This window comes from Aspergillus chevalieri, chromosome 4 (assembly GCF_016861735.1).
Source record: "Aspergillus chevalieri M1 DNA, chromosome 4, nearly complete sequence".
NCBI lineage: Eukaryota > Fungi > Ascomycota > Eurotiomycetes > Eurotiales > Aspergillaceae > Aspergillus > Aspergillus chevalieri.
The window spans coordinates 994,985-1,019,632 of NC_057365.1; the positions used below are offsets into that span (position 1 = coordinate 994,985).

A 24,648-nucleotide genomic window follows, 5' to 3' on the forward strand; every position below is an offset into this window, starting at 1 on the left:
AGCTGCTCCGTGGTCGTGATTGATGCTGGTCTCGGTTGACCACACTGAAAGTGAATCCTGGTGAGCTTGGAATAGCTAGTTCCACATTGGTCATTTGCTGGGGTCTCTCAGCCAGTTGGGATCTGTCTTTAGACTCCACAGTTCTCTTTCTCAGTTCCTTCCTCGCTGCTCGCTTAGCTGGGCAATTCCCTACTGTTGCGGGGTGTGGGCCTCCACAGGTGCCACATTTGGCCGGGATGTGTTTACAGGCGGTTCCTGGTTTGGCGGGGCAGTCTACTACCCGGCAGGCATGTTCAGTGCCTTCATGGGGCCCCGCGCATATAAAACAGCATGGTGGGCGGTCCCCGCAGGCCTTGAAGCTGCGGTGGCCCAACTGGCAGCACCTGGGGCAGACTGTATCCACTCCTGTTTCCCAGTATTGCTCCGTCTTATAGCGGGAGCCTCCAAATCGAATGCCATTGATGAGAAGCCTCCGGGCCTCATCTAGTGAGCCAACTGTAATAACAATAGTTGAGCCCTTTTGGTTGCTGTTGTGTAGCTCCTTTGAGCTCCGAAGCCATGTTGGGTTTCTTTTTAACCGGTATTCAGTGCCTAGCTCAATCTCTTCACGAGCCAGAGCCAGACCACAAGTGAGGTAACGTCTAATTGGGACCCCATGAATCTTGACACGGTACCATTGTTCTGGTAGTTCAACAGATATCACTGTTGGGTCTGCTTGTCGAGCTGCAGTGACCAGTAGGTCTTTGTAGACAGGTAGTAGCATAGAGCCTAGGGTGCCTTTCTCCAGGAGAATTGTAATCGCTCCGGTGTTGGTATATCCTGCATCCACCACCCGGATGAACGCTGGGAAGTGTTCCTTTGCTACTGCTCGGTTGATGGCCAGAATGACATCCTCTTTCTCTGATTTTGGGGCGGTTTTGCCTCCCTCTCGGCGAAAGAGTAGCCTCCGTGCCTCTTTGGGGCTGTCCTTGGCTGGCTTAAGTTTGGTTGGATCAGGCTGGTTAGCAGCAGCAACTGCTTGGATTTGTCTGTTCTTCGGCCTCTTTTTAGTGACCTCCTGCCATTCCTGTCCTCCCGGTCTGGTGGAGAGCAGTGCAGCTAGGTCTGCAAAACTAGGTTCCTGCCTTGGTTGTTGGCTCATTTCCCTCACCTTGGGGGTTTGGCTGTTGACATGTTTGTTTACCCAGTTTGGTTGGGTATCAATTGCCGGTGTGTCTTGCCTCCCCGGCGCAGGCTGCTGGATGGTGTGCCGGGCTTCTGTAAGCTCTGTGCGTAGTTTACTGACTTCCTGCTCCAGGTTTGTAATCCGCTCAAGGTAGATCCCTTCATGAGTCTGTTGTTCTGCTCTCCAGTTGGACAGCTCTTCTGCCAGGTGTGCCTGTACCTGTTCCTGCACCATCTGATATATCTCTTGTTGTTGTGTCTGGGCTGTTTCCAGGGCCCCCACTAACATCTGAGCCTGTTTGCTCACATCTAGCAGGGAAGTGTGATGCCTTGGCCTGCCAATCAATGACTTCTGTAATATCTTTCGTTGCCTGATTCCACTTCTGGCCTCGCTGGCTCGGCTGGGGGTCCTGCTGGTTCCTCTGGTTTGCCAGTGTTCCTGGCCCTCATTTTCATCCATGCTTGCACTCTCCATGTTGCCTTCATTGAATTCGGGTTGCATCATGTTTCCAGATCGCCAGCGGGTTGGCGTTGGGGTGACTGGCATATCTTCTGTTTCCGCGAACTGGGAGGCCACGTTGCCCACTCCGGGGGGTGACGCGTGCGATATACCACCACCATGGGGTCTCAGTGCCTCCATGGTGGTTTATAGGTGCCAGGAGGCCCCTATCAGTCGATAAACGCGTGAAGAAGACGTGTTTTTTGTGGGTGCTAATTTTGATGTTCCAGGCGCCTGATGACTATGATATTAAAGGTGGTTTTTACGAAGCTCTAATGCATCAGTGATTATTTGCTCTTTAGTTTCCAACAACCATTACAGTTCATATTCACCGTAAACAACAGTTCGCATTTATATCCAGCGGCAACGAGGCGAAGACGAGGAGTACATTGGGTGGTAATCGCTACGTATAGATTTTGTGAGAATCCGACGGGATTCAAATCGAAAATAGCAAGCAACGTGAGCATCGCAAAGCTCGAGCATTGCAGATGTTTCACCCTACTCCTATTTGGAGTACAATAAACGAAATATCGAAGCCTTGATATAATTGAAGAAGCAGAGATTATCTGACCGCTATGAACCTACCTGGAGTAAAGATGAAGTTATGCGTGAAGCAAACCATTTTGACAATCGAGGGAGCCTACATCTACCCCATATACAATGGACCCAGCGCCAAAGAGCCAGTTCCTGGTTCGGATAGAGCAATCACCCGAATCACGAGATATGATACGACATAATTAGCCGTCTTTCGATACACTCAACAAGTGCAATTCTTTCGTCGAGGTGTCCCTTGTGGAATCATGCCCGGCGAGAAGGTGACTTTATTTTAAACGCACAATGGACCTTGCCAGACCTGTTTCTCAATTGTCTCATGGGCATGATGATGTGAGGGTGATAGTGAGGTGCCTTGTTTCATATGCTTCGATTATCTGACTACGCTGCAGATGCTTGGGTAGAAGAGCGAGCAGGTGGAGTTGCAGGCTGATATTGCCGACCTTAAAAAACTGCTGTTTATTCTTTTTTTTCCTCAACATTACATGTGGCTTACCTGACCGAAAGCGAAGTTCACTGAGAAGGAAATCGAAGACATACCGGATAAATAATTTGCTAGTTACATGTAGACTAAATGATCTGGGCTCATGAATAAAGCGAGAGGTAGGATATACAACTGATGAATAGCGTCTTGTGGCGAGCTCGGAATAGCAGATAATGAATCGACATCGCTATCTAAACTATTGTAGCTATCGACGAGAATATCGAATCTGGGGAAAGAAGAGAAGAGGAAATCTATCTACAGGAAAAAGGGGGTTGTGTCTATGGATCATGTGGCCGCGCTAAGTGCTCGCCACTGAGGCGGCGTTAAAGTGCTGAGCCGTCACAGCGTTTGCACCAGCTAATTTGCTCAAATTAATTGAGAAATGAAAATTGGCACCTTCAGAGATTAGTGGAGTTCCTTCTCCTCACTTGAAAGGGTATATATAATACAAGCATGCTCTGTCTGTTGGAAAATCGTAACTGAACATGTCAGTTTCTCGGTTACCCAGCCTTTGTTATGGGCTAAGCCCGTAGTGCTAATGACTAGCTATCACACAAAAGATTTCGTTGAAGAAGAAAAGAACGGAGGTCCGATCGGACCGCTTTATATACAAATGTACATCGTGTGGGGTAGGTAGCCTGGTAACTCCTCCAATCATCCCTCCGAATACCATGTTATTTATTCTACAGGCGCAGCCTGTGACAGCCTTATTGCGCAGATTATAGCGGCACCGAATTAATCGACTTCTTGCAAGTGTTGATTACCAGGGGCCGGTGAGCCTGCTCTGGAAGCTATAATAAGGGGATGGTTTCGAAGAAAAAGTTTTGCATTTGATCGTCTCTGGGTGTGAGATAAATTGATGTGCTCTTCACAGAGCAGCTGAGCGGTCACCACAGCTGCTGTAGACTCCACTGAAATTTCCTGCAAATGTTGCGAGCATCCTGATTGAGTGAGCGCTGCTGGAGACGGTTGGGTTGGTAATGGATTATACTTATCCATCCAGTCGCTAAGAGCACGAGAGAAGGATCTGGTACGAAGGTGATTGGGCCCTAGTACTTTGCTGCACAACTTGCAAACATTTTTCCATTAGAGCCAAGGCATCATGAAGCTTGCCTTGAGATTCCCAGGTATAGGCGAGATTATTCATGCTGACCAGAGTGTCAGGATGTTCAGGCCCCAGCATTGTCTTCCTTATCTCCATCACTTGCACATTCAGCTTCTCAGCTTCATTCCATCGTCCCTGATTCCAGTAGGTTGATGCCAGGTTCGCCATGCTGGTCAGAGTAGAGGGATGTTTGGGTCCATTTTTTTCCTGATTGAACTTCATCAGCTCCCCGTATAATATCACCGCTTCGTGATATCTCCCATCACTAATAACACAACAACCAATTCTCTCCATCAAGTCTATGTACTGTCCCCGTTGTACTATGAATTCATTGTCATGCACAAGCGCCAAAGCATGAGGGAGGTATTGCCGCCAAAGCCCTCGATTGGTATAGTGATGGTCCGGGAAAACTTTGTGTGTCTGATCAGCAACCCTTTCGATCCAATGACTGAATAGCCCATTCTTTCTTAGCCAGTTCCGAATTGCGATATGCACAAGTCTGTGCATGTTGATATGTTCATCTTGACTGTTCGTGAAAGAATATGCATCCAGAAGTCCCAAAGCGTCAATCCCACATTTTCTGGATGTTGTCAAGGGAAGAAGGGACTGAGGGATGTTGCGTGGATTGATACAAGCCATGAAAGATAGATAGTCGGCCGCTAATTGATTTTGGTGCTGAATTTGTTTGAATGATATTAACCAGGTGGTGATCACTGGGTTCTGGACATCCTTATAGCGACCTGCATCTTTGAAGTCTTCACTCAAGAGATCCACTACTTCCAGTTCCTGCTCTTGTAGAAGCCCAAGATAGGTGGACAGACTGAGGCCATTTTTATTGATGTATGCCGATGCTTGCGTAATTGCTAGTGGAAGGAATGTCAGCTGTTTGAGGAGAGCTTCTGCTGTGACATGGTCCTTGAGCAAGTCCTTCTTTATTAATGACTGTTGTAGAATGCTCGACGCAACTTCTCCATCCTCATCCGGAATAGTGATGATATTGGACGATGTTAGCTCCACTGCAAGTTTCCGATTTCGGGTAGTGAGCACAATGCGGCCTTGTTCACTCTGAGGGAGGAAGTCCTCAAGAGCTGGACCTGCGCCATGAGCTGGTAGCCACATGTCCACATCATCCGCATTATCGAAGATTAGAAGCCACTTCCCGGCACTCTTGGAGCTGAGATATGTTTTGATCTGTTCTTTCACCTCTGCCGGCTTCACATCATGAAGTCCGAGTGTCTGTGCAATATTCAGGTATGTCTGTTCAACTATCGCATGGCTAGTACATGGGAGCCAGAAAATCGAGCAGTCCTTATCCCAGTCTCGTAAGCGGTAAGCTAGCTCCAGGACAACTTGGGTCTTCCCAACCCCTCCTAAGCCTGTAATTGCAACCTTGCTGGGCCCGTCTTGCATCATGATCATTTCTTTCAGTTCATTAATTTCATGCTGACGACCAACAAATCGCGGATTTCTTGCCAGTGGGACCATCCAGTGACGAACTCTATCTCTTTTCCTCAAAATCCGATCCGTACAGGACACAGCCACAACCGACAACAACAATTTTGTATAGGCAGCTGCTGTCAAAGCCGCATAGCCCTGCCACTCTTTCTGCTTATGAGAGTCGCAATAGTCGCATATCCCTCGGATCACCAGCGTTGGAAGCGCATCCATAAGACCTGCTGCCTCCATCTCAAAGCAAAGTATCCCATGCTGTTCAGCTAGACGGTCTCGTGTTTTCGAGTCCTTAATGACCTTATCTCCCGATGCAATCAACCCATAGTGGGTATGGGGTGTCCTGGTATCACGCGGTCGTCGGTTGACTAATTGCTCCTTATCGCAACCTTGACAGTTGCTTTTCTTGTCGGCATGGTGGTAGGAGGAATGGAAAAGATAATCTGTATCCTGCCTTGGAGGTGAAAATCCATCTTTCATATCAGGATTTTGTTCCAGCACTTTCCACACTACCGTTGAAATATCATTCTTTTGACTTGTCATTTGGATTGCCTCCAGCCGAGCCATATGCGTCAAAAGGACCTGTGGTGGCTTGTTCAAGGTGCCGGCCGGTTCGAATTGTCCGCCTTGAACTGTCTTGCCATAGTCATATTGAATCACTCCGCTATACCTTCCGACCGGCTTACTGATCACCACATCACCCAATCGAATGTCGTTACTGCGGCTCGGAGCCCCTCCCCCGATTCCCACCATTAGTCCAAACTGGATCTGAGGAAATGTTGAAGTCATGTGAGACACAACAGTCGCAGCGGATACCGTTCCATATATACCGGTGGGTAGGCAGGCAATGACAATATAATAGCCGTTCAATTCGCCAAGTTCATACGCGTTCGGATCAGTGGAAGGCTGAGGTAGGGAGTTGTGTTTTTTGTCCAGCATGACCCTCGCTGCCGCCATCTCCAGCGGCAAGGCGCATATCCACGCGATTGTATAATCACTGTGGGTGAAAGGACTCATTATGGGTTTAACCAATGTGAAAGACGATACTAAACGGGCCTAGATTGTTCAACAAGATCACATACCCAGATGGAAAGGGAGTTTCATCATGAACAGAAGGTAAAGGGATATTCACCAGTTGGGAAAGGAGGGGTAATCAGCTACGTGTTCCTGCAAGGCTAGTCTGACATCTAGTGGCGTATCTGAGCGTATTCGCTATAATCGTATCAACAGAAAGAGATAAGAATCTATGCTAGGAATGACAGCTAAAAATTCAACATACTCTATTATTCGGAGCCCAATTACTTCACCCAGGGTGATTTTCTTTTGACGGTAGGAGCAATATTGCTAATCACTCATGAGTCCGAGCTGGAAATATTATTATCCAATTATCACAGTGTCACTCGCAGCCTAGGTTGTTGAAGTCCCATGAGGGTCCCATGGATTTCCATCGGCGTCTGGTCGATCAAATCCAATCATTTCTGCTTAGCAATGTGACTCCTTCCATTTCCCAGAGGACCATCTCGTCTCCAATGGTTGATATGGCGCCACATCTTCCCCCATGGAAGCGGAAACTTATTCAAGATATGATAAACGATATTCCACTGACTACAAAGGAAATAACCTATGCAGCAGAATGTACCAGACAAGCCGTGACTAAGATTCGCTCAAACATGAAACAACTTGGCGGTGTTCGAGCTCCGCCAAAACCTGCCTGCCCGCAACGAAGTATGACGCCGTTGATGCTAGAAACTCTCTGTAATGATCTGCGCGAGCATCCTTATCTGTACTTGATGAAATGGCATCCTTTTTCAGGCAGAATTTCAATGTATATGTCTCACCGAGCACCATCAGCCGAGCACTAACTGAGAAGGGCTGGTCAAAAAAGGTAATTCGACAAATTTCCAACAAGTGCAATGCAGATTTGCGAGATTCCTATCTCTATAACCTTTCTCAATTTCGCTCCTTGTTTATTTGGATGAGTTGGATGTGACAAGCGTGCAGGTCGTCGACAGAGCGGCTGGTCTCCACTTGGGCTAGCCCCGGTGCAATTATCCGAGTTCCAGAGGGGACAGCGGTACCAGATCCTACCAGCATATGCTCAGGATGGCATTGTCCTTTCTCAGGTATTTCAAAGGACAACAGATGCCGCTGTGTTCGAGGATTCTATTGAACAGCTGCTCCATCATTGTGGCAGATGGCCAGCTCCCAAGTCTGTCTTAGTGATGAATAATGCATTTTATCATCATACTGAAATGGTCAAACAAATGTGTTGGGACGCAAGAGTGAATTAGTATATCTGCCACCATACTCGCCTGATCTGAATCCGATTGAGGAGCTTTTTTCCGAGCTTAAGGATTTCATTAAGCGAAGTTGGCAGCCCTATGCGGACAGCCCTGTTCAAGATTTCCACCACTTCCTTCAGTGGTGTATCGGCGGTGTGGGTGCATGCAAACAAAGTGCAGTAGACCATTTTCGGCATGCGGGCTTAAAAATTGATGAAATATAAAATTTTAGTTGCATAGTGGACATAGTGATAAGAGAGGCAGCCATATACTGGGAATAGCCAAGTGAAGCCTAAATCATACTGAGAATGCACAATTACCATGGATCGGAAAAACGTCAATGTGGATTATATTGAGGGTGCATGCAGCCAACTGATAAACATGACAAGGAACAAAATGATGCTTCGAATGCAAAAAAGGTGTAATGTAAACTTGAAGTTGTCAATCAGACTAGGAACCATCTATTCCTACCTTCTCCCTACAGTTTAACCCATTCGACGATGTCATCGACGAGACGATAAGCAGTGCCTATTTTTATCTCTCTATGAAAAATGTTGGATCCGGGTGACTGAATATTTGCTGCAGGTCAAGGCCATTTTTCAGCGCCACTTGACATGCTTTTCGGTGATCATTCTTGAGATCGTTATCATCCACTTTTGATGCATGCCACTCGCTGTAGTCCCTGACTGCTATATCTCGAGGACCCGGGATATCAAGACGCTTGTAGCGCGATGTTATTGAGGATGGTGTACCTGGGGCCGTAGCCGACGTAGTGGCTAACACAGAAGATGAAGGTGTCTGCGCGAGCAAAACAATGTTAATGGGAGGACAAGTTCCTCCATGTGCTGGTGAGTGTTTATCCTTGGATTTTGTTTTTAGTAGTTCCTCTGCATTCAACTGTTTGTGAAACCAATCAGGGATATCATGTTCGGTAGGCAACGTCAATGAGACAGAAGCAGGAGCGAGATGGATAAATGCGACTACGAATTGGATTACTGCGTACCTTTCTGATTCGATTCTCTTCATACATAACTCGACTAATAGCTGAATAGGATTTATGAACTTGTTCCCCCACCGTTAAATGTCTATACGAGGATCTATTTCACGGAACCGTGGAAACCCGAAGTCACATCCGACACACTGTTCTCTCAAGTCGTTGCACCACCAGGAAACATCACCGCCTCAGATCCTATCGACCCTCCTTTCAAACCATCCGGTAAGCACAGAGACGTAGTCCTGCGCAAAACGAGATATTATGCCGGAGACCCAAACTCGCTAGAGGAGTTCCTCAGGGTTGAAGGTGTTGATACTGTCATTCTGGTATCCTATAATCCTTTTTCCTACTATCGTTCGATTCGTTCCGAGACGAAGACGATTGACAATCGTAGTCAGGAATCCGAACCTCCGGCGTCGTACTAAGCACGGTATTCCGGTTATTCGACCTGGATTATAACATATACCTCCTTTCTCTCCCTGCCCTATCTCCCCCTCTAGTTTCTGTCCAAGGATAACGAAGGCAGATACATAATCTCAAAACAACACCCTCGAAACCCCAAACGCGCAACGCATCAACGACAACATCCTAACAGCAATCCTCCCCAAACTACCAGTCTAAATAATCTCTAAATAATCTCCCTCGAGCAAGCAATCGCAGGCATAAAGCGGTCTGCATCAACCAGTCACAACTAGCTTATCGCCGTTATTTCCCATTCCGTGTTCCCTGTTCCCTGTTTGGACCTTGTAGATCAGATCAGGGTCTCTGGCTAGTGATTAATTTGATAGGCGAGGAATCCTTATCCGCAGCCGTGGCGAGTCATGTTCATCTGCATCTGCATAAACAAACACAAAGCACGAGTATGACATAATTATGCATTTAGTCACGGAGAAAAGTGCATTGCTTTTCTATGTACACTCGATCATTCTATAACATAACATGACAATGCCGAATCGCAAATCGCATAGTAACGTAGGATAAGATAAAAAAGTAAAATATCAACATTAGTATGTACCTGTACGATGTACTCTGTACGCGTACTGAGAGGATTAGTTATCTATCGTAGTCTCGTCCGCGGTCGCAACGCCACTAACAAGAAACAAGCAGGGTAGAAAAACAAGTGAAAAAACAAATGGAAAAAAATCAACCCATGCAAGCGCCGTAATGGTATTGTCGTCGGCGGGTCGTGATATGTTACATCGGATGCATTAGAAAAAAAAAAAAAAAGATAGGAAGTGTGGGACAGAGGGGAGGGCAAAGGAGAGGTGATCGGAGGTAAAAGACTACCGCGGCTTCTGCGCGATAATGCGATAACTCGTCGTGATCAACCGTTTATAGTCCATCTCCACAAACGCCTCACCGTCCAGACAAAGCCGGTTAATGAGCGTCTTGAAGTGCGGCGGCAACACGCGCACCTTAACCAACGCAAGGATCACCCCGCGCATCGTGCGGAAGTACGTGTCCACCGTCTCGATCAGCGGCGCCTGCAACCCGTCCAAACTAGCATTATCCGATTTCACCACGCTAAACCCGGCGTCGGTGAGAGCGTCCTCGAGGAGTTTGGGCGTGGGCGTGCCGACGGCACCGATGAGCGGTTTTACGCGGCGCATCAGCGCGTCATGTTCGGGGTTCTGCGGGTCGTAGGCGTCGAAGGACACCCAGTCGAGCATGGAGAAGCGCGCGCCAGGCTTGAGCACGCGGAAGATCTCCGCGCACAGTTTGCGCAGGTCCTTGCACAAGCTGAACGCCTGGATCTGATAGAAGGCGTCGAAGGAGGAGTCGGCGAAGGGAAGCGGGAGGGCGTTGAAGTCCTGCTCGACGAACTTGTTTTCTGTGAAGCCCTGCTTCGCGTTGAAATCGCGCGCCTGCGCGATCTGGTTCGGGTCGATGTTGAGGCCCGTGATGTGTGCGCCGGAAACAGCGGACATATGTGCTGCGACACGCCCGCGACCACAGCCTAGATCCAGCACGCGGTCGCCGGGTTTCAGCTCGAGGTCGCGCGCGATAGACACCTCGTAGAGCAACTGGTTCTCGAGCACGGTGGCTTTGCGACTCATGAAGGGCGGGATGTACATCTTCTCGACGTCACCAAGGGCGCAGAGATGATTCAGCACGCCATAGTACGATTTCAAACAGTCACCAACTTTCTCCTGGTAATTGGGACCCAGGGTCTCGACCATTTGCTGCTCGTTGGACCAGTCCAGGTTGTAGATGACATAGGAGGCCATGAAATCATCGACCTCCTTCTGGTTAAGATTCGCCAAGTAGCGGAAGGCGGTCCAGAAGCTTTTCCAGCGCTTGGGGGCGGCTGCGGTATCGTTTAGCTCGGAGAGGTCGTTTCCTTGAGCATCTTTCTTGGACTTTCGGGACTTTTTGCTCTTGGTCTTTGTTTTTGTGGTGGCTGTGATGCCGTTCAAAGCGAGCTTCTGCTTTTCGGTCGCAGCGCCGTCCAGCGAGCTGCTATCGGAGCTCCGGCCGGAGTCGGGAGATGCAAGCGCGGTGGCCATTGTTAGGTTTAGAAAGAAGCAGAGAAATGCAGGAGCATGTCACGACACAGTGCGGGAGGGGAAAGAGGAAGATCTGAAAAAAATTCAGAGAAAAGAGGAGAAAAGAGGGACACAACAGGTTATATAAGCAACATAGGGATCAACAGCAGCGATTTTCATTTGCCCCGGTTTGGGTAAAGAACCGGAAAGAGCAGAGGTAAAGAGGGACGATGACTCGTCGGAAGTGACGGCAGGACCTGTCGGGCCGGAATGCGAGGCCGACATTATTGTATATGGGGGGAACTTGTACTTGTGTATAGTGCAGAAAAGACTACTACGGATATAGAGCTCGGACGGAAATGACGCATTACCGCTTTTCGCATGAGTAGAAGTATACTGAGTATACTCTGAGTATACAAGATGAGTATCTTCCTCCGGTCAAACTCTTTCATTCAGCTCCGTGTTAAATCCGTGTCCGTAGCCTCCGTATACTCCGGCCGCCTCTTATACCCTCTACCTAGTACAAGGAATACAGTACCATGGTCAATTCTACCAAACACCGGCCGGGATGGACGGACATGACTAAGCCCATCACCTGATGGTCCCTGAGATCGGCACTTGGCATGCATGATGATGCAATTGTAGCACAGCTGGCGAGTGAGAGTACACAGCCAATGTACTCGGTACTTAAGGTACAGACAGAGTGAAGGGAACAGCTACATATCTCTTGGTAGCGCAAGTATCTGCAGGTATTCTTGTATAGACTTTTTAGGATAGACTCAGTTGTTAAATAAAACTCTGCGTGGGCCCAAACAAGGTTAGCGCACGCGCCGGCTAACTCGGCCCAGCCCTCGTGTCACCTTCCCACTTGGGCAAGTACCTCCTGTCGCGCGCTTACCTAGGGCTGACTGGCCGGAAAACCCCCTTTTCTTGTTTAGATACTCCTACCAGTAGACTATAATGTACTCTGTACTTGCGGTTTATCAATGTAGCAGTATATTGATGCTATACTGCCTTCTGTACTCCGTACTTGTAGTATCTACTACACACGGCGATCGAGCCGTGCGGAGAAGGATTGCGATCGTCCGATCTCCCTCTCGCTAAGGGCGTCATTCTGCATACAACTGAGGAGAGATACAATGAGGAGAGTCTGGAGTGTGGAGAGACAACTCATTGACCGCGTACGATGACACACTGAATGTCGGTATGATGTATGAGATCTATCATATTATCGTCGTAACTATGCGTATAAACAAAATGCTATCGTATAAACCATAAAAACATCACACATTCTCTTTACATTTTCCTCCATTTTTCCTGCACTCAGGTTATATCTGGTGAGGATATCCCTGTGGGTACTGAGGGTATGCCTGCGGGTACCCCTGCTGAGCCGCCTGCTGTGGCGTCAACAACGGCGTCGCATTGACCTGGACCCCCGCCCCAGCCCCAGCCGCGTCCTGTGGTTTTGGGTCGTTCGCAGCGAACATCATCGACAACCGATCAAACTTGACTTCCCCGTTCGACGCCGCTGCTTCATCTGACACCGGAACCATCGAGTATGCCGATGATCCAGCCTGCAACAATGCCTTCTTCTCCTCCCTGCGACGGCGCATGATGCGCTTACGAAGAGCGAGCGCGATAAAGACGATCGCGATGATTCCGCCAAGAGAGCTGAAGACTGCGATCGCGGCGATGTTGCCGACGCGGTTGCGCTCAGCAGTCTCGGCGGAAGCTGTGCTGGTTGCGGTGGAGGTGCTGGTCGTGCTGCTGCTGGTGGATGTTGTCGATGTGCTGGATGTGCTAGAGCTGCTGCTGGAAGAGCTGGTCGAGCTGGTCGAGCTGGTCGTCTCCGAAGAGGTTGTGCTGGTCTCTGACGAAGTGGTCTCCGAAGAAGTCGTCTCGCTGGAGGTTGTCTCTGAAGAAGTCTCCGAACTTGTCTCAGATGTGCTCTCCGCAGTCGTCTCAGCGCTCGTTTCAGCGGTCGTCGCAGCGTCAGTCGTCTCCGTTGCTGTGTTGGAATCGTCCGTGGAGTCGCCAGAATCTTCCGTGGAATCCGCTCGCTTCTGTTTGATGAGCGTCGTCCATGTTGGTGCGCTGCTGGGTGGTGGTGTTGGGTCTGGGATAATGAGACTGAGACTGCGCGCAGGGAGAGCCTGGGCGGGCGTTTGCGCCGGCTGGTCGGCGCATGCCAGCAGACAGAGAGTCTGTAGGGTCAGAAGAATTGACAATTTCATTTTGATGCTCTTCTGCTCTTGCTCTCGTCTTCTCTGGATCCCTTTTCTCTCACAAAATGTGCAGCAGAGAGGAATGAAGGAGAAAAATTGTCAAGAGAGGAGAAAATGATGAGGCTGAGCGGTCTTTCTCTCTGCAGCCATTCAGAGGCCGCCATGAGACACGCACCAGCCAACGCGGCCACTCCACTGCGAACTGTTTCCATGGGTATAGGGCAGTGTATTTTTAGTTGTTTCCCAGGCTAATACTTTATCCATCCTATTTTTGCATCGTTGCTATACCGAAAAGAAAAACTACCAAAGAAGCACCACAGAGAAAAAGACAGAACAGAAGTACCTGTCATGCACGTGATATCACCTGACAGGCGCGTGGCTGGCGGCGGGAAATTTCTGCCTGACATTCTTAGCGGCGCTAGTCCCTGCTGCCTGTTGCTGCCTTATCAGCCTAGGCAGCCAGATCATGTGACTCGCCGCACAATGTCGGCAATCCCCGATCGTCACGGGACTATTGGGTATACAAAATGACTTTTTGAGCCTCAACCTTTCCTCATCGGGCAATCTAATCTATACGGAGCCTTGTTCCTGTACGGGATACGGACACCGACCGCTATGCAGGATCACCGCTAAGACCCTTAGCTGCTTGGCTTTCGATTTTGGACCAATACTAAACTTCCCGGTGTAATTCCGTTTGCCTTTTTGACTTTTTGAGGCTCGTATTCCGGTGCCAAAATGTGGATTATAGGGTTTTTACGGTTAGGCTGAGCCTTGCAGAGTCTGCCTGGTTGTGTATAAAAGGCTCTGAGTCTCGGGGGTTCTGTTCAGCATTCTCAACCAGACAGACACTGTCAATTACTCAATTGAAACCCCCATATACATTTACTTTTGAATAAGAACAACAAAATGAAGTCCTCCCTCACCCTCCTGGCCCTGGCCACCACCGCCCTCTCCCAAACAACAACCCTCAAAGTCTTCGACGCCGGCGAATCCGCCCTCCCCCTAACCGACATTGCCGCCAGCGTCGTCGAAGTCAACGCCCTCGAAACAATCCTGGCCCTAAACTGCGCTCCCAACGCTACAGCATCCATCTGCCCCCTCGAAACCCCTTTCACCCTGACCTACGGCCCCTCCACCGCATCCCTCAATGCCGTTTACGCCACCAAGACCAGCGGCGTGCAGGCCAAGATGTCTCTCGTCGAGGGCTGCGACATCACCTCGTCGACGCAGGGCGCGTCGTGCTCGATGTCGATGGTTATGGGAATGAGTGTGCGCGGGGTTTCGACTAGCACGACGACCACTACCACGACGTCGTTTGGGGAGGAGGATATCACGTATCGCGATTTGGCGGTTACCGCGGGTGTCAGCAAGTTGACTGCTCCCGAGGCTACGCAGACGCCTGAGGGGGGTGCTGCTCCGGGAGCTGTTGTTAATGGGAAGGGGATTGGGGGGTTGGCGGCGGCGGCTGTTGCGGCAGCTGCTATGTTTGTCTAGGCCTGCGCTTATGTGTGGTGCGTGCATTGTGGTTATGAGCCTGCGGTCATGATTTGACTGGATTTTTACCGAGAATAATCTGCCTTTATACCCTTGTCAAATATATACCAATTTGGTTAATGCATACAAATTACCTTGTCCACTATACGGTTGTGCGTGGATATACTTACGTATACACTGTCCTTGCTCTGACTGCACTGTATAAGTTATCTCCCAAAAGTCTGAGCACCTTCGTGGTTCTTAGAATTGGTTATTCCTCATGTCTTCTGTTGTGACTTAGCTCATCCACCAAAGTCCTCAGAAGTTCAGGGCATGCAAAGCTCCTGCATATGGAATAGGTCACCGAATATGAGATGCACGGTCACAGCCATAAAAAGCCCAGCAGCCAATCCTATTCTATACTCCATTGGACCATTCCTCGAGCTATACGATGGTTTCGTCATGCAGTATGGTCCTATGAACAGAGCAGAGATGGTGTTATCTATATACAAATACAATATTTACTGTATCAATTCCTCCGTAGTCTTAACAATGATATCAAATGCCCGCTGAATATACGACTCCTGAGCCGCCTCATTCGCACTCACAATCCGGATCGCCTGTACACCTGCCACAACACTGGCAGTGATGAAAATCTCTCCCCGGGCGTTAATCAACTCATATACCTTCTTCGTCAATGTATTAGACGCCTCATCCGGTTGCACGACAAATGCATTGGCCTGAGCTCCAGGCGCCTTAATCCGGAACACAGTCAACCCAAACGCAGGCCTAGTGATAGTCTCAAACAAGTCCGCGCGACTCCGAATCAAGTCTTCAAAGGTCTTCCCCAAAGTAATAGCCTTACGGACATGCGCTTTCATGCCAGTAAGCCCGTAGCTGCGCATGACGAACCAGATCTTCAACGCGCGGAAACGTCGTCCCAGCGAGATGGACCAGTTGCGGTAGTCGATGACCTGCCCGGTTTCCGAGTAGGTGTTGCGCAGGTACGCTGGTGTGATGTCCAAAGCATCGATGAGATCCTGGCGGTTGCGGACGAAAAGACAGCTTGCGTCGAAGTTGACAAGTAGCCACTTGTGCATATTGAAGTTAAACGAGTCGACGCCCTCTGCGAAGTCCTGCGCAATGTGCTGCCATTCCTCTGCGATCAACGCAGACCCCGCATATGCAGCGTCGATATGCACCCATATCCTCTGCCAAGCGGGCTTCTCGCTCAATACAGCCTTGATCTCCGCAAACCGATCAAGAGCACAGGTATTCGTCGTACCCATAGTCAAGGTGATATAATACGGTGTCAGATTATCCCGCTCACACTGCTCCAACACGCTTCGCAACCCCTCCCCCGTCATCTCCATATTATCCTCCAACCGCGCCTTGACACTTCGATATCGCGTCCCCGCAATAATCGCCCCCTTCGCTGTACTAGAATGCGCCTGGTCACTCCCCAACGCGACCAACCGCGGCCGCAAATCCATCATCCGCTCCTCAGACTCCTGCGTCCCCTCCTTCAACCCCTCCGCAAGCATAAGATCCCGCACCCTCCGCTCCCTCGCGGCAACCATAACCGTCGCAATCGAGTCACTGGCAGAAACCTGGATAACGCCGCCCCCGCGATTCTCCGAATCACTCAGAAAACAACCCGGTAGTGACAGCGCCTTTGCAACCCAGTCCATAACAATCGTCTCCAACTCCGTGCACGCAGGCGAGCACAACCAATTAAATGCCGGCGCGTTGAATGCAGCACTGTACATCTCGCCCAGAATAGATGGGTATGTCACGTTGGCTGGGTAGAAGGCCATGAAGTTGGGCGATTGCCAGTGGGTCAGACCGGGCTTGATTTTTGTGTCGATGTCGGCTTGGATTTCCGGCCATGATTCTGGGTCTGTGGGTGGGTTGGAGGGGATTTGGGGGCGGAGGTAGCCGGGTTCGATGGTTGGGACGACACGCTGGGAGGGGAGGGTTTCGAAGTAGTTTATTACTGCGTTGTGTTAGTTGCTGTTGAGGTTGATGGTGGTAGAGAGGGGGAGCTTACTGTCGTCAATGGCTGCATGAGCAGCGGTCCTGAATTGGTCTGGATCCATCTTGACTTGCTTGAATTGAATTGGAGTGAGGGAGAAGGTAGACTGTGAGATGAGGGAAAAGTGTGAGTTAAAGCGGCGGGGTCGGCGCTGCGGAATACGTCCGTCGGAATTCGGAATGGTCCGATGGACGCGGTGAGATATGTAACGGATGGAGCGTAATATAGATAATCATATGATTAGAAATGTGCTTAGCATAATAAAAAGACTACTCTGAGGTACCTTTATATTAAGTACTACAATATATCTATGAAATGACCGTCCAATAACGTTCCGACGTTCCGAAGTGTCCCAATGAGGCTAGCGCCATCTGAGATAAGATTAGATCTGGCCCTGGAATAGTAACAATAATGAGAGCACAATGGAATTACAATGGAGGGCACAAGAGGAATATTCAAAGACTCTTTTAGAAACAAGTGAGTAAGGCCAGCTTTGTTCTAATAATATATACCCAAGACTCAAAGACTAGGTCTCAACAATAGCCCTTTGTTCTTACAACATATATCAACGACAACCATATCTCCAGACATAATCCCAATTCAGTCAACCTAACCGACAATCCATATACCAAGTCAATCCAACAAGCAAAATGCCCACCCACAACATCTGCCCAGATGGTGACACAACCCTAACCCTCACAACAACCAACCCCCCCACCAAACTCCTTGTCTCTTCCCACCACCTCATCCACGCATCTCCCTATTACCGAGCCCTACTAACCGGACCATTCAGAGAAGCCTCCATCCTCCGTGCCAACGGCACCGTCAACATCACCCTCACCGACGATAACACCGCCGCAATGATTGCCGTGATGAACGCGGTACACGGACGCTTCTTCTCCGTTCCAGGGAGGAAGATCAAGCTCGAATTGCTGAAGGATATCGCGGTTGTCGTGGATAAGTATGAGCTATTTGAGAGCGTGAGTACAATGTTGCATACGTGGGCTAGTACAGTGAGGGTTGGAAATCCGAGGGCATCGCTGATGGATGTGGCGAAGTGGTTGTTGTGCGTGACTTGGGCGTTTAATATGAGTGATGCGTTTCGGTTTGCGACGAAGGAATTGGTGTTGGATACGGGAATGAATGTGGAGGTGGAGGGGACTTGTGTGCCGTTGAATGTTGGTGGTGAGTTCTCCCTTCCTATCCTTTTTGTTAAGATTGGGTGCTAACGAAAGCAGCGAGAATAACAAGACGAAGAGCAGCTCTCCTGCAAACCGTACGCTCTAGGATACAACGCTTCCGTGATGCCGAATACCGGCATTCAGCCGTCTGCACTGTCTACTGCGATGACCTGGTGCACGAGAAGCTCGATGAAATCCTGGGACTACTTAGTAAAGGGCCCAGGTCTGGAGTGAAGCCCCGCATCATCCGCAAGATGGTTCACGATTTGTATGAGCACCGGATGGACGGCCACCAGGTTATTGAGAACTGCGCGAACAGGTACGTCTATGTCCCGCCGCTGTGTATTAGGCTTTTGGAGGATCTGGATATGGATATTGGGCGGGAGTTTGATCGCGTGACCGGGATGATTCTGGGACGGTATAAGGGGGATGCCAAGAGGAGGGTTGACTGGATGGGGGGTGATGTCGGTCTTGATGCGAAGGCGCTCTGGCCGTATGGACAGCATCCTGAAGCTTCGTAGTAGTCGCGTTCTTTCACTAACTTACATAACTCGCGTTGTTCATCGATAGTCGTTTATATTCATTTATTCTGCCCATTGCCCTCATACTGCTCATCGTACACTTCCATCCCCAACTCTTTCCCTTTGATAGTCAATTGCTTAATCGGCAAAAACACAAACAACATCCGACACCACTCCGTATCACTCCGGTTCTTATACGAATGCGCCGTCCCACGCTGCACACTAATATCACCCCGTCTCAGTACCCGACTCTGCCCAGAGTCCAGAATGAGCTCGACCTCGCCCTCAAGCACAACCCCATAGTCCAAGCTTACAGTCCGGTGCATCGGACTAATCTTCCCAGGACGAAGGTCAATCGTTCGCATCACCGTACCTTGCGAAGTGGTCAGGCCGGGTGGTGTATGGAGAAAGTCGTCGTAGTCAGCAACATCGCCCTCATCAGTGAGATCGACGGGTGTGGTTGATGTGGTGTAGAGGAGGGCGATTTCGCCATCTTCGCCGGCCGGTTTGGAGGGAATGTAGTCGGGGACTTGGGTGAGGGAGAGGAAGATGGCTTCGCCGTCTTTGCTGTGGGTGGTTATGTAGCGGCGGATGTAGGGGAGGTGGTTTGGTCGTTGCATGCCTGACATGTTGTTGAGCAGCTCGCAATTTGGATCATGCTTTTGGTGCAAGTAGGTTGTCGCATGGATTATAGATTATTGTAGTTGGGGTAAGACATAATAATGGCATCATAGGTTGTCAACTACGAACCATAGTTGACAGCCGTCACGGAACTTGGTTCCTGGTTCCTAACTTTCCCGAAGCATCAATAAGGCACAGTAGCAGTTGTTAATTCGGCCAGCAACCCCGTCCAGTCCGGTGTGTCGGAAGACAGATTCTCGCTGTTGTCTAGCATTTCTGTCCATATATCCTCAAGGGTATCCCCGGTATCGTCTATAGCATTGCTCGGAAGGTCCGCTGGGGATTGCTTGAGATTAGCAGTTTCTGGCTCGGCAGTCGGGGTAGAATCACGAGCCGGATTACCCAGCTCCATCGGGTTGATGACAGGAGACGATGCTACCGCAGACTGCTTGCCATTAGACACTTTCCAATGCTTCTGCAAAACCTCCATCATCGCATTGATTCCCTCACGAACAGTCGATGAGGATTGCTGTGCTTTACTCAACATGCGACACGCATCCAGCACTTCTTCCTTTCTCTTTTCCGCAAGTATATCATCCCAGTTGAAGCAGACGTCCATCAACAGGATAACAGCTGCCATGAATACATGATGCATAACTGACCATACAACTGAACTAGGCGGCATAAACGTCGGCCCATCTTCATCCATGATTCTCTTCATTTCCAACACCTTGCGCGCTGATTGAAGACAGACCACATGGGAATAGGAATACGTCGGATTTCGAGCGCCCCGAACCAGATATTGACGATGTAGTCGACACAAACGTGAGTGATACGCTTGATGTAGAAGGCATCTCTGCCAAGCGATCGATGGTCGGTCTTGATAGAGAGGTCCATATTGCTGTCGGGAAACAGCGTCAAGGCGGAAGAACGCCGGGAAGTCATAGGCTTGCTGAAGCTTACGGTCCAGCTCGAGGACCTTATCATAGCTTACTTCCCTTCCTCGCAGGTGTTCGTAGGCAGTTGCGTCAACAATTTCTCGACACACTTCTGCAAGCTTGAGCCGCTCAAGAGAATAGGACATTTTCGTCGGCGTTGAAGTTGGCAACGAATAGTCTTTTTCTTTGCTGTCTGGTATTATGTCATCTATATTTGCCAGCTTCTGGACGTTCATGTGTTCCGGATGAATAAGATATGTACTTTCTTGCGGACCGCTGAGGAAGCCCAATAGCCTACGACTGAAGTTAGCCGTCGCATTGAGATATTGGATTGGAACTTACCAGTCATAAGACGCCAAATCCCACCAAAGACGTCGTTTGAGCTCGATTTCTATCATATCAGTGCCATTGGCCTTTCTTTCGAACTGAGGAGAGTCGATACAATGTAGCATGAGACTCTTCGCTTGACTAACAATCGCGCCATGCACAAAAAGCACACGAACAGATGGATGGCAATTTGTGTTGGATAAGTTGTGCGCCACTATTAACGTCGCCTGTAGTCCCTCGATTGTCGGATATGCAGAGTAGTTACTCTGAATTAAAGCAGCACCTGTCAAGAACGTATATTCCCGACTACACGCCTCTGCATGAACAGATGATTCAATAGATAATTGCAGGAAGAGAGAGCTTGCGATGATGCTGAACAAAAGCGCCAGATGGCCTAGATTGAGCGGCTCCTGGTTTTCGATGGCTTGGTAGATGGCGTTGATTTGTCCCTCCACCCGGTCGGGTAGGATGATATGGTACAAATAGTCGAGATAGTTGTTATAATACTGGAAAAGAGCCATTGTTTCCATTTTCTGCGGTAGGAACGAAAGCAGTTAAACCGTCGCGGGGTTCTCAGAAGAAGCCGTCCAGTATGTCGACAGAGAATTCCCCGCAACTCTCTGCCCAGGACTCATAACATCGACCTTTGAAGGTTCATTCAGTCCGCGTTGGGTCACTCGCATGCCCGTCTGAACTCGATCCCCCAAGACAATCTTCTCGAGCCAGTCCGCCGTCATCACAGACTCGTTCCTGTCGCGCGATATCTGACCATCCGGACGAGCGAAGGCAGCATTCGGATCTGGCACCCGGCTCTCATTTTGTACTGTCTTTGTAGATACTGTACTACCAGCTGGCTGAGTCTGACTTGTATTCGACGAGGGTACCGATGGCCCGTAGCTGCAGGGCAACCGTCGCGTCGCGCAGCTGCTGCATGGCTGTTGGCGGTTGCACTTGAGTTTCTTTCGTCTGCATAATTCACAGGAGACAGGATCCTGTCTGGGGGCGCGCTTTGGAGGCGTTTCCTCCTGTTCAGATGCTTTGCGCTTCATTGGAGGAGATGAGGAGGTTGACGAGGATGGTGAATTTGTTGCCTGAGGCTTGAAACCGGGAAATCACGTGTTCTGGAGGCAAAGTTCCGTCTTTTGAACAAAATACTAGCAAGTGTGGACAATTATCGAACAGGGGGAGAAGCGAAAAAGCATAGGGATCTGGTTAGATGATTCTTGTCGGCGGATATGTGCGCGAAAAGGTCGAATGATGTTGACCTCAGCGTCTCGGAGCCTCCGCGGACTCTCCGAGAAGTATCACTACGATGACCCGAAAAGGAAATCATCATCAGTGTTCATTCTGCTTCCGATTGCTTGCTTTATTCATTCCGCGGACACTCCGGGGATTCAGATTCGTACATGTTCACTCTCCTATTACCCGTCGTCATGTCTATAAAAGCTACTGCTCATCCGGTGTCTGACACCAGAAAACCACCAAGAATCTTGCACAGCAGACAAATTGCACCGGACTGGACATTATGGGCCACGAAAGCAATACTCAGATCGAGGCTCGTCCTCAGCCTCCAAGCGAATACACGTACGTTCCGCGCGTTCAACAATATATCCCTATAGCTAACACGGTGATAGTCTCAGAGCAAACCTAACAATCCTTGGCGCCTTCACCGGACTCTTCTGTACAGTCGGCTTTTTGAACTCCTTTGGCGTATTCGAATCATACTATACGCAGTACCAACTCGCCGAGGAAACAGAAACAACCATCGCATGGATTGGAGCCGTTAGCATCTTCTTCATTTTCTCCGTTTCGGTCATATCCGGTCCTTTGCTTGATTTCTTTGGTCCGGGGGTAAGTCTGATCCTTTGACATATGGCAGAAAGAGAGAGAGAGAGAGAGAGAGAGAAAGATGCTAACTAGCACAGTTGATGCTGTACATGGGTTCCATTGGAACAGTCTTCGCCATGATGATGGCCTCGCTATGCAAAGAGTTGTGGCAGTTTATCCTCGCGCAGGGCATTCTTCTGGGAGTCTCAATGGCTCTCCTAGTCACTCCCATGCTTGCCCTTGTCGGACAGCATGTCAAAGTGAAACGCGCCGCTGCAATGGGAATCGTCATCGCCGGTTCTTCTCTGGGAGGCGTCATATGGCCCATCGTGATTAGAGAATTGCTACAGAAGCCCAACCTCGGCTTTCCATGGACCATGCGAATTTCGGGATTCATCATGCTCCCTCTTCTCCTGATCTCTTGTATCTGCTGTCGTCCCGCACCCACGCCACAACCAACGCAACCTACCAACGAAGATCAACCAGCGTCGGCCTCCAAGGAACCCAAAACCCCTCTCAAGACTGACTTCTCCATCCTCAAACAGCCCAAGATGCAATTAACCTGCCTGTCCTTCTTCATCATCTATTTCGGAATGTTTTCGCCGTTTTTCTACACCACGTCCTACGGTATCAAGATGGGATTCTCAGACGATCTGTCCTTTTACACCGTCTCGATCGTCAACGGGGCATCGCTCTTCGGCCGCATCCTCCCCGGTATCGTCGCGGATAAATATGGGAAGTTCAATTGCTGTATCGTTGCTACTGGCTTGGCGGGAATTATCGCGCTGTGTTGGACGAAGGCGACTTCTGTGGCGGGATTGGTGGTTTGGTCTGCTGCTTATGGCTTTGCGTCTGGGGTTAGTATTCCTTCAATTAGTACTTGGCAGCTCTATACTAATTTGTTTAGGGTATTTTGTCCCTGCAACAAGCCTGCGCAGCCCAGGTTGCTACATCTCAGACCCTTGGATTGGCCATCGGGGCTGTTATGGGCTCTACTTCTTTGTCGTATGTTATCCTCTCCGTCCATCCTTCCTGGTTTGTTACTAACTATCCAGGGCAATGGCTGGAATTCCTATCAGCGGCCAGCTGGCTGGGAAATACGGATACCTGGCGCTTTCAATATACTCTGGCGTGAGTCTCCTGGTCGGAGCTATTCTTCTGGTGATCGCACGATTGGTGCAGAATCGGAGTTTGTCTGCTATCGTCTAGCGTGCCAATGCTAGCATGTGATGAATGATTTGAGATAGATAATGAGTATCCTTGGCTTCATTTAATACAACCATTCGAAATAAACTGGCCCATAATACACGTAAACCAAGCAACCCCCTTCAATACCTTCCGGATAACTTTCATCGGACAACCCCCCCCTCCTCCATAACCTCGTCACAGAATTACACAACCGGCCAGTCACGGATTCTCCGCCTTAGGCGGATACGCCTTCCCCTCGCGCTCAACTTGCGGCGTACACGTGCACCACTCGTCCTGCGAGACCGCGTCCATGACGCTGGGGATGTGGTTTCCGCAGCCCCACCAGGTGGTTTTGTCTGTCGAGTTAGTATATTCTGGTATTCAGGAATGAAATGAATATGGTGAGGGACGTACTGCAGTTGGAGCAGGTGGCTTTCTTGCACATTTTGGTTGTAGGAGTGGTTCGTTTGTGTTGGGTGGTGAAGTTGTAAGGAGGGAGAGGTGAGGTGGAGTTTATATGTGTGGTAATGTGGGGTCGCCGATTGGGCGGGGTGTGAAGCCCGAGAGCCCGAGTCGGCGATTCATTCCATCTTAAAATTTATAGAAATGCATTTTGAAGCGCATAAAACAATGAAGGGCTTAGTTTATATAGCAAAGGTCAAGTATAGAGGTTGTATAAATGTGGAGTCGATGTGAGGACCCCGGTGTTTAGCGGTCGACACCCCGGAGCAGATCGGGCTAATTATAGACACTCTGAAATTGACCAAAGATATTCACAATACTCTATCCTGATATCCAGTGCCATAAATGACCATGCTGCCATCAAACATGTTCTACCGCTCCAGCCTAACCTCAAACGAAACCCAGGCATCGTCACACTCTGCAACTTCTAACGAAACGTCATCCGGCGCCTCGAACCTAGACTCCCTCAGTATCAACTTCACGAGGCATGACAAATGCCGATCTTTCATCTTCGAATGTCAGTTATCACCAATCAATCACTGAAGAATGACGACGAATCCAGTAACTGGTTAGTTGTCCGTCCATGTGGATGTTTGTTTGCTTCCACATTTTGCTTCTTGCGTCGGTCGGTTTATTAGAGCATGGGTAAGGGCTCTGTTGAATACACACAGAGGATAAGTAAAGAAGGACGTCAGGATATCCATACTGAAAAAATGCTTTTGATTTTACAGTACAAAACTACGAGGAATGATTAAGAAACTATCCAATCTGTATTGATAACCAATCCGTAGATACAAGCAATCCAATTAAATCCGATTCCCAATCCCAAAATCTA

General features: G+C 49.4%; 11 protein-coding genes across 11 annotated transcripts; 3 read left to right on the top strand and 8 right to left on the bottom strand.

The window, feature by feature from the left end:
• Window positions 1-3,705: 3,705 nt before the first annotated feature.
• On the bottom strand, window positions 3,706-6,270 carry ACHE_40344A (uncharacterized protein; the record flags this gene model as incomplete). Its single annotated transcript, XM_043278533.1, has 2 exons — window positions 3,706-4,011; window positions 4,519-6,270. 2 exons carry the CDS (start codon window positions 6,268-6,270, stop codon window positions 3,706-3,708), a joined length of 2,058 nt encoding a protein of 685 aa, XP_043136302.1.
• A 3,542-nt stretch (window positions 6,271-9,812) lies between these two features.
• On the bottom strand, window positions 9,813-11,036 carry ACHE_40345A (class I SAM-dependent methyltransferase; the record flags this gene model as incomplete). The annotated part of the gene is made up of 1 exon (XM_043278534.1): window positions 9,813-11,036. One exon carries the CDS (start codon window positions 11,034-11,036, stop codon window positions 9,813-9,815), a length of 1,224 nt encoding a protein of 407 aa, XP_043136303.1.
• A 1,307-nt stretch (window positions 11,037-12,343) lies between these two features.
• On the bottom strand, window positions 12,344-13,249 carry ACHE_40346A (uncharacterized protein; the record flags this gene model as incomplete). The annotated part of the gene is made up of 1 exon (XM_043278535.1): window positions 12,344-13,249. One exon carries the CDS (start codon window positions 13,247-13,249, stop codon window positions 12,344-12,346), a length of 906 nt encoding a protein of 301 aa, XP_043136304.1.
• Window positions 13,250-14,146: 897 nt separating this feature from the next.
• On the top strand, window positions 14,147-14,734 carry ACHE_40348S (uncharacterized protein; the record flags this gene model as incomplete). The annotated part of the gene is made up of 1 exon (XM_043278536.1): window positions 14,147-14,734. One exon carries the CDS (start codon window positions 14,147-14,149, stop codon window positions 14,732-14,734), a length of 588 nt encoding a protein of 195 aa, XP_043136305.1.
• A 500-nt stretch (window positions 14,735-15,234) lies between these two features.
• On the bottom strand, window positions 15,235-16,812 carry ACHE_40347A (putative aromatic-L-amino-acid decarboxylase; the record flags this gene model as incomplete). Its single annotated transcript, XM_043278537.1, has 2 exons — window positions 15,235-16,709; window positions 16,764-16,812. The coding sequence occupies 2 exons, from the start codon at window positions 16,810-16,812 to the stop codon at window positions 15,235-15,237; spliced, it is 1,524 nt and encodes a 507-aa protein (XP_043136306.1).
• Window positions 16,813-17,398: 586 nt separating this feature from the next.
• On the top strand, window positions 17,399-18,450 carry ACHE_40349S (uncharacterized protein; the record flags this gene model as incomplete). The annotated part of the gene is made up of 2 exons (XM_043278538.1): window positions 17,399-17,933; window positions 17,987-18,450. The coding sequence occupies 2 exons, from the start codon at window positions 17,399-17,401 to the stop codon at window positions 18,448-18,450; spliced, it is 999 nt and encodes a 332-aa protein (XP_043136307.1).
• Window positions 18,451-18,509: 59 nt separating this feature from the next.
• ACHE_40350A (cupin domain-containing protein) lies at window positions 18,510-19,079 on the bottom strand (the record flags this gene model as incomplete). The annotated part of the gene is made up of 1 exon (XM_043278539.1): window positions 18,510-19,079. The coding sequence occupies one exon, from the start codon at window positions 19,077-19,079 to the stop codon at window positions 18,510-18,512; it is 570 nt and encodes a 189-aa protein (XP_043136308.1).
• Window positions 19,080-19,255: 176 nt separating this feature from the next.
• ACHE_40351A (fungal specific transcription factor domain-containing protein) lies at window positions 19,256-20,866 on the bottom strand (the record flags this gene model as incomplete). Its single annotated transcript, XM_043278540.1, has 2 exons — window positions 19,256-20,303; window positions 20,352-20,866. The coding sequence occupies 2 exons, from the start codon at window positions 20,864-20,866 to the stop codon at window positions 19,256-19,258; spliced, it is 1,563 nt and encodes a 520-aa protein (XP_043136309.1).
• A 24-nt stretch (window positions 20,867-20,890) lies between these two features.
• On the bottom strand, window positions 20,891-21,385 carry ACHE_40352A (Zn(II)2Cys6 transcription factor domain-containing protein; the record flags this gene model as incomplete). Its single annotated transcript, XM_043278541.1, has 1 exon — window positions 20,891-21,385. The coding sequence occupies one exon, from the start codon at window positions 21,383-21,385 to the stop codon at window positions 20,891-20,893; it is 495 nt and encodes a 164-aa protein (XP_043136310.1).
• Window positions 21,386-22,300: 915 nt separating this feature from the next.
• Window positions 22,301-23,372, top strand: ACHE_40353S (uncharacterized protein; the record flags this gene model as incomplete). The annotated part of the gene is made up of 3 exons (XM_043278543.1): window positions 22,301-23,020; window positions 23,071-23,168; window positions 23,219-23,372. 3 exons carry the CDS (start codon window positions 22,301-22,303, stop codon window positions 23,370-23,372), a joined length of 972 nt encoding a protein of 323 aa, XP_043136311.1.
• A 198-nt stretch (window positions 23,373-23,570) lies between these two features.
• On the bottom strand, window positions 23,571-23,796 carry ACHE_40354A (uncharacterized protein; the record flags this gene model as incomplete). Its single annotated transcript, XM_043278544.1, has 2 exons — window positions 23,571-23,707; window positions 23,766-23,796. 2 exons carry the CDS (start codon window positions 23,794-23,796, stop codon window positions 23,571-23,573), a joined length of 168 nt encoding a protein of 55 aa, XP_043136312.1.
• Window positions 23,797-24,648: the final 852 nt, after the last annotated feature.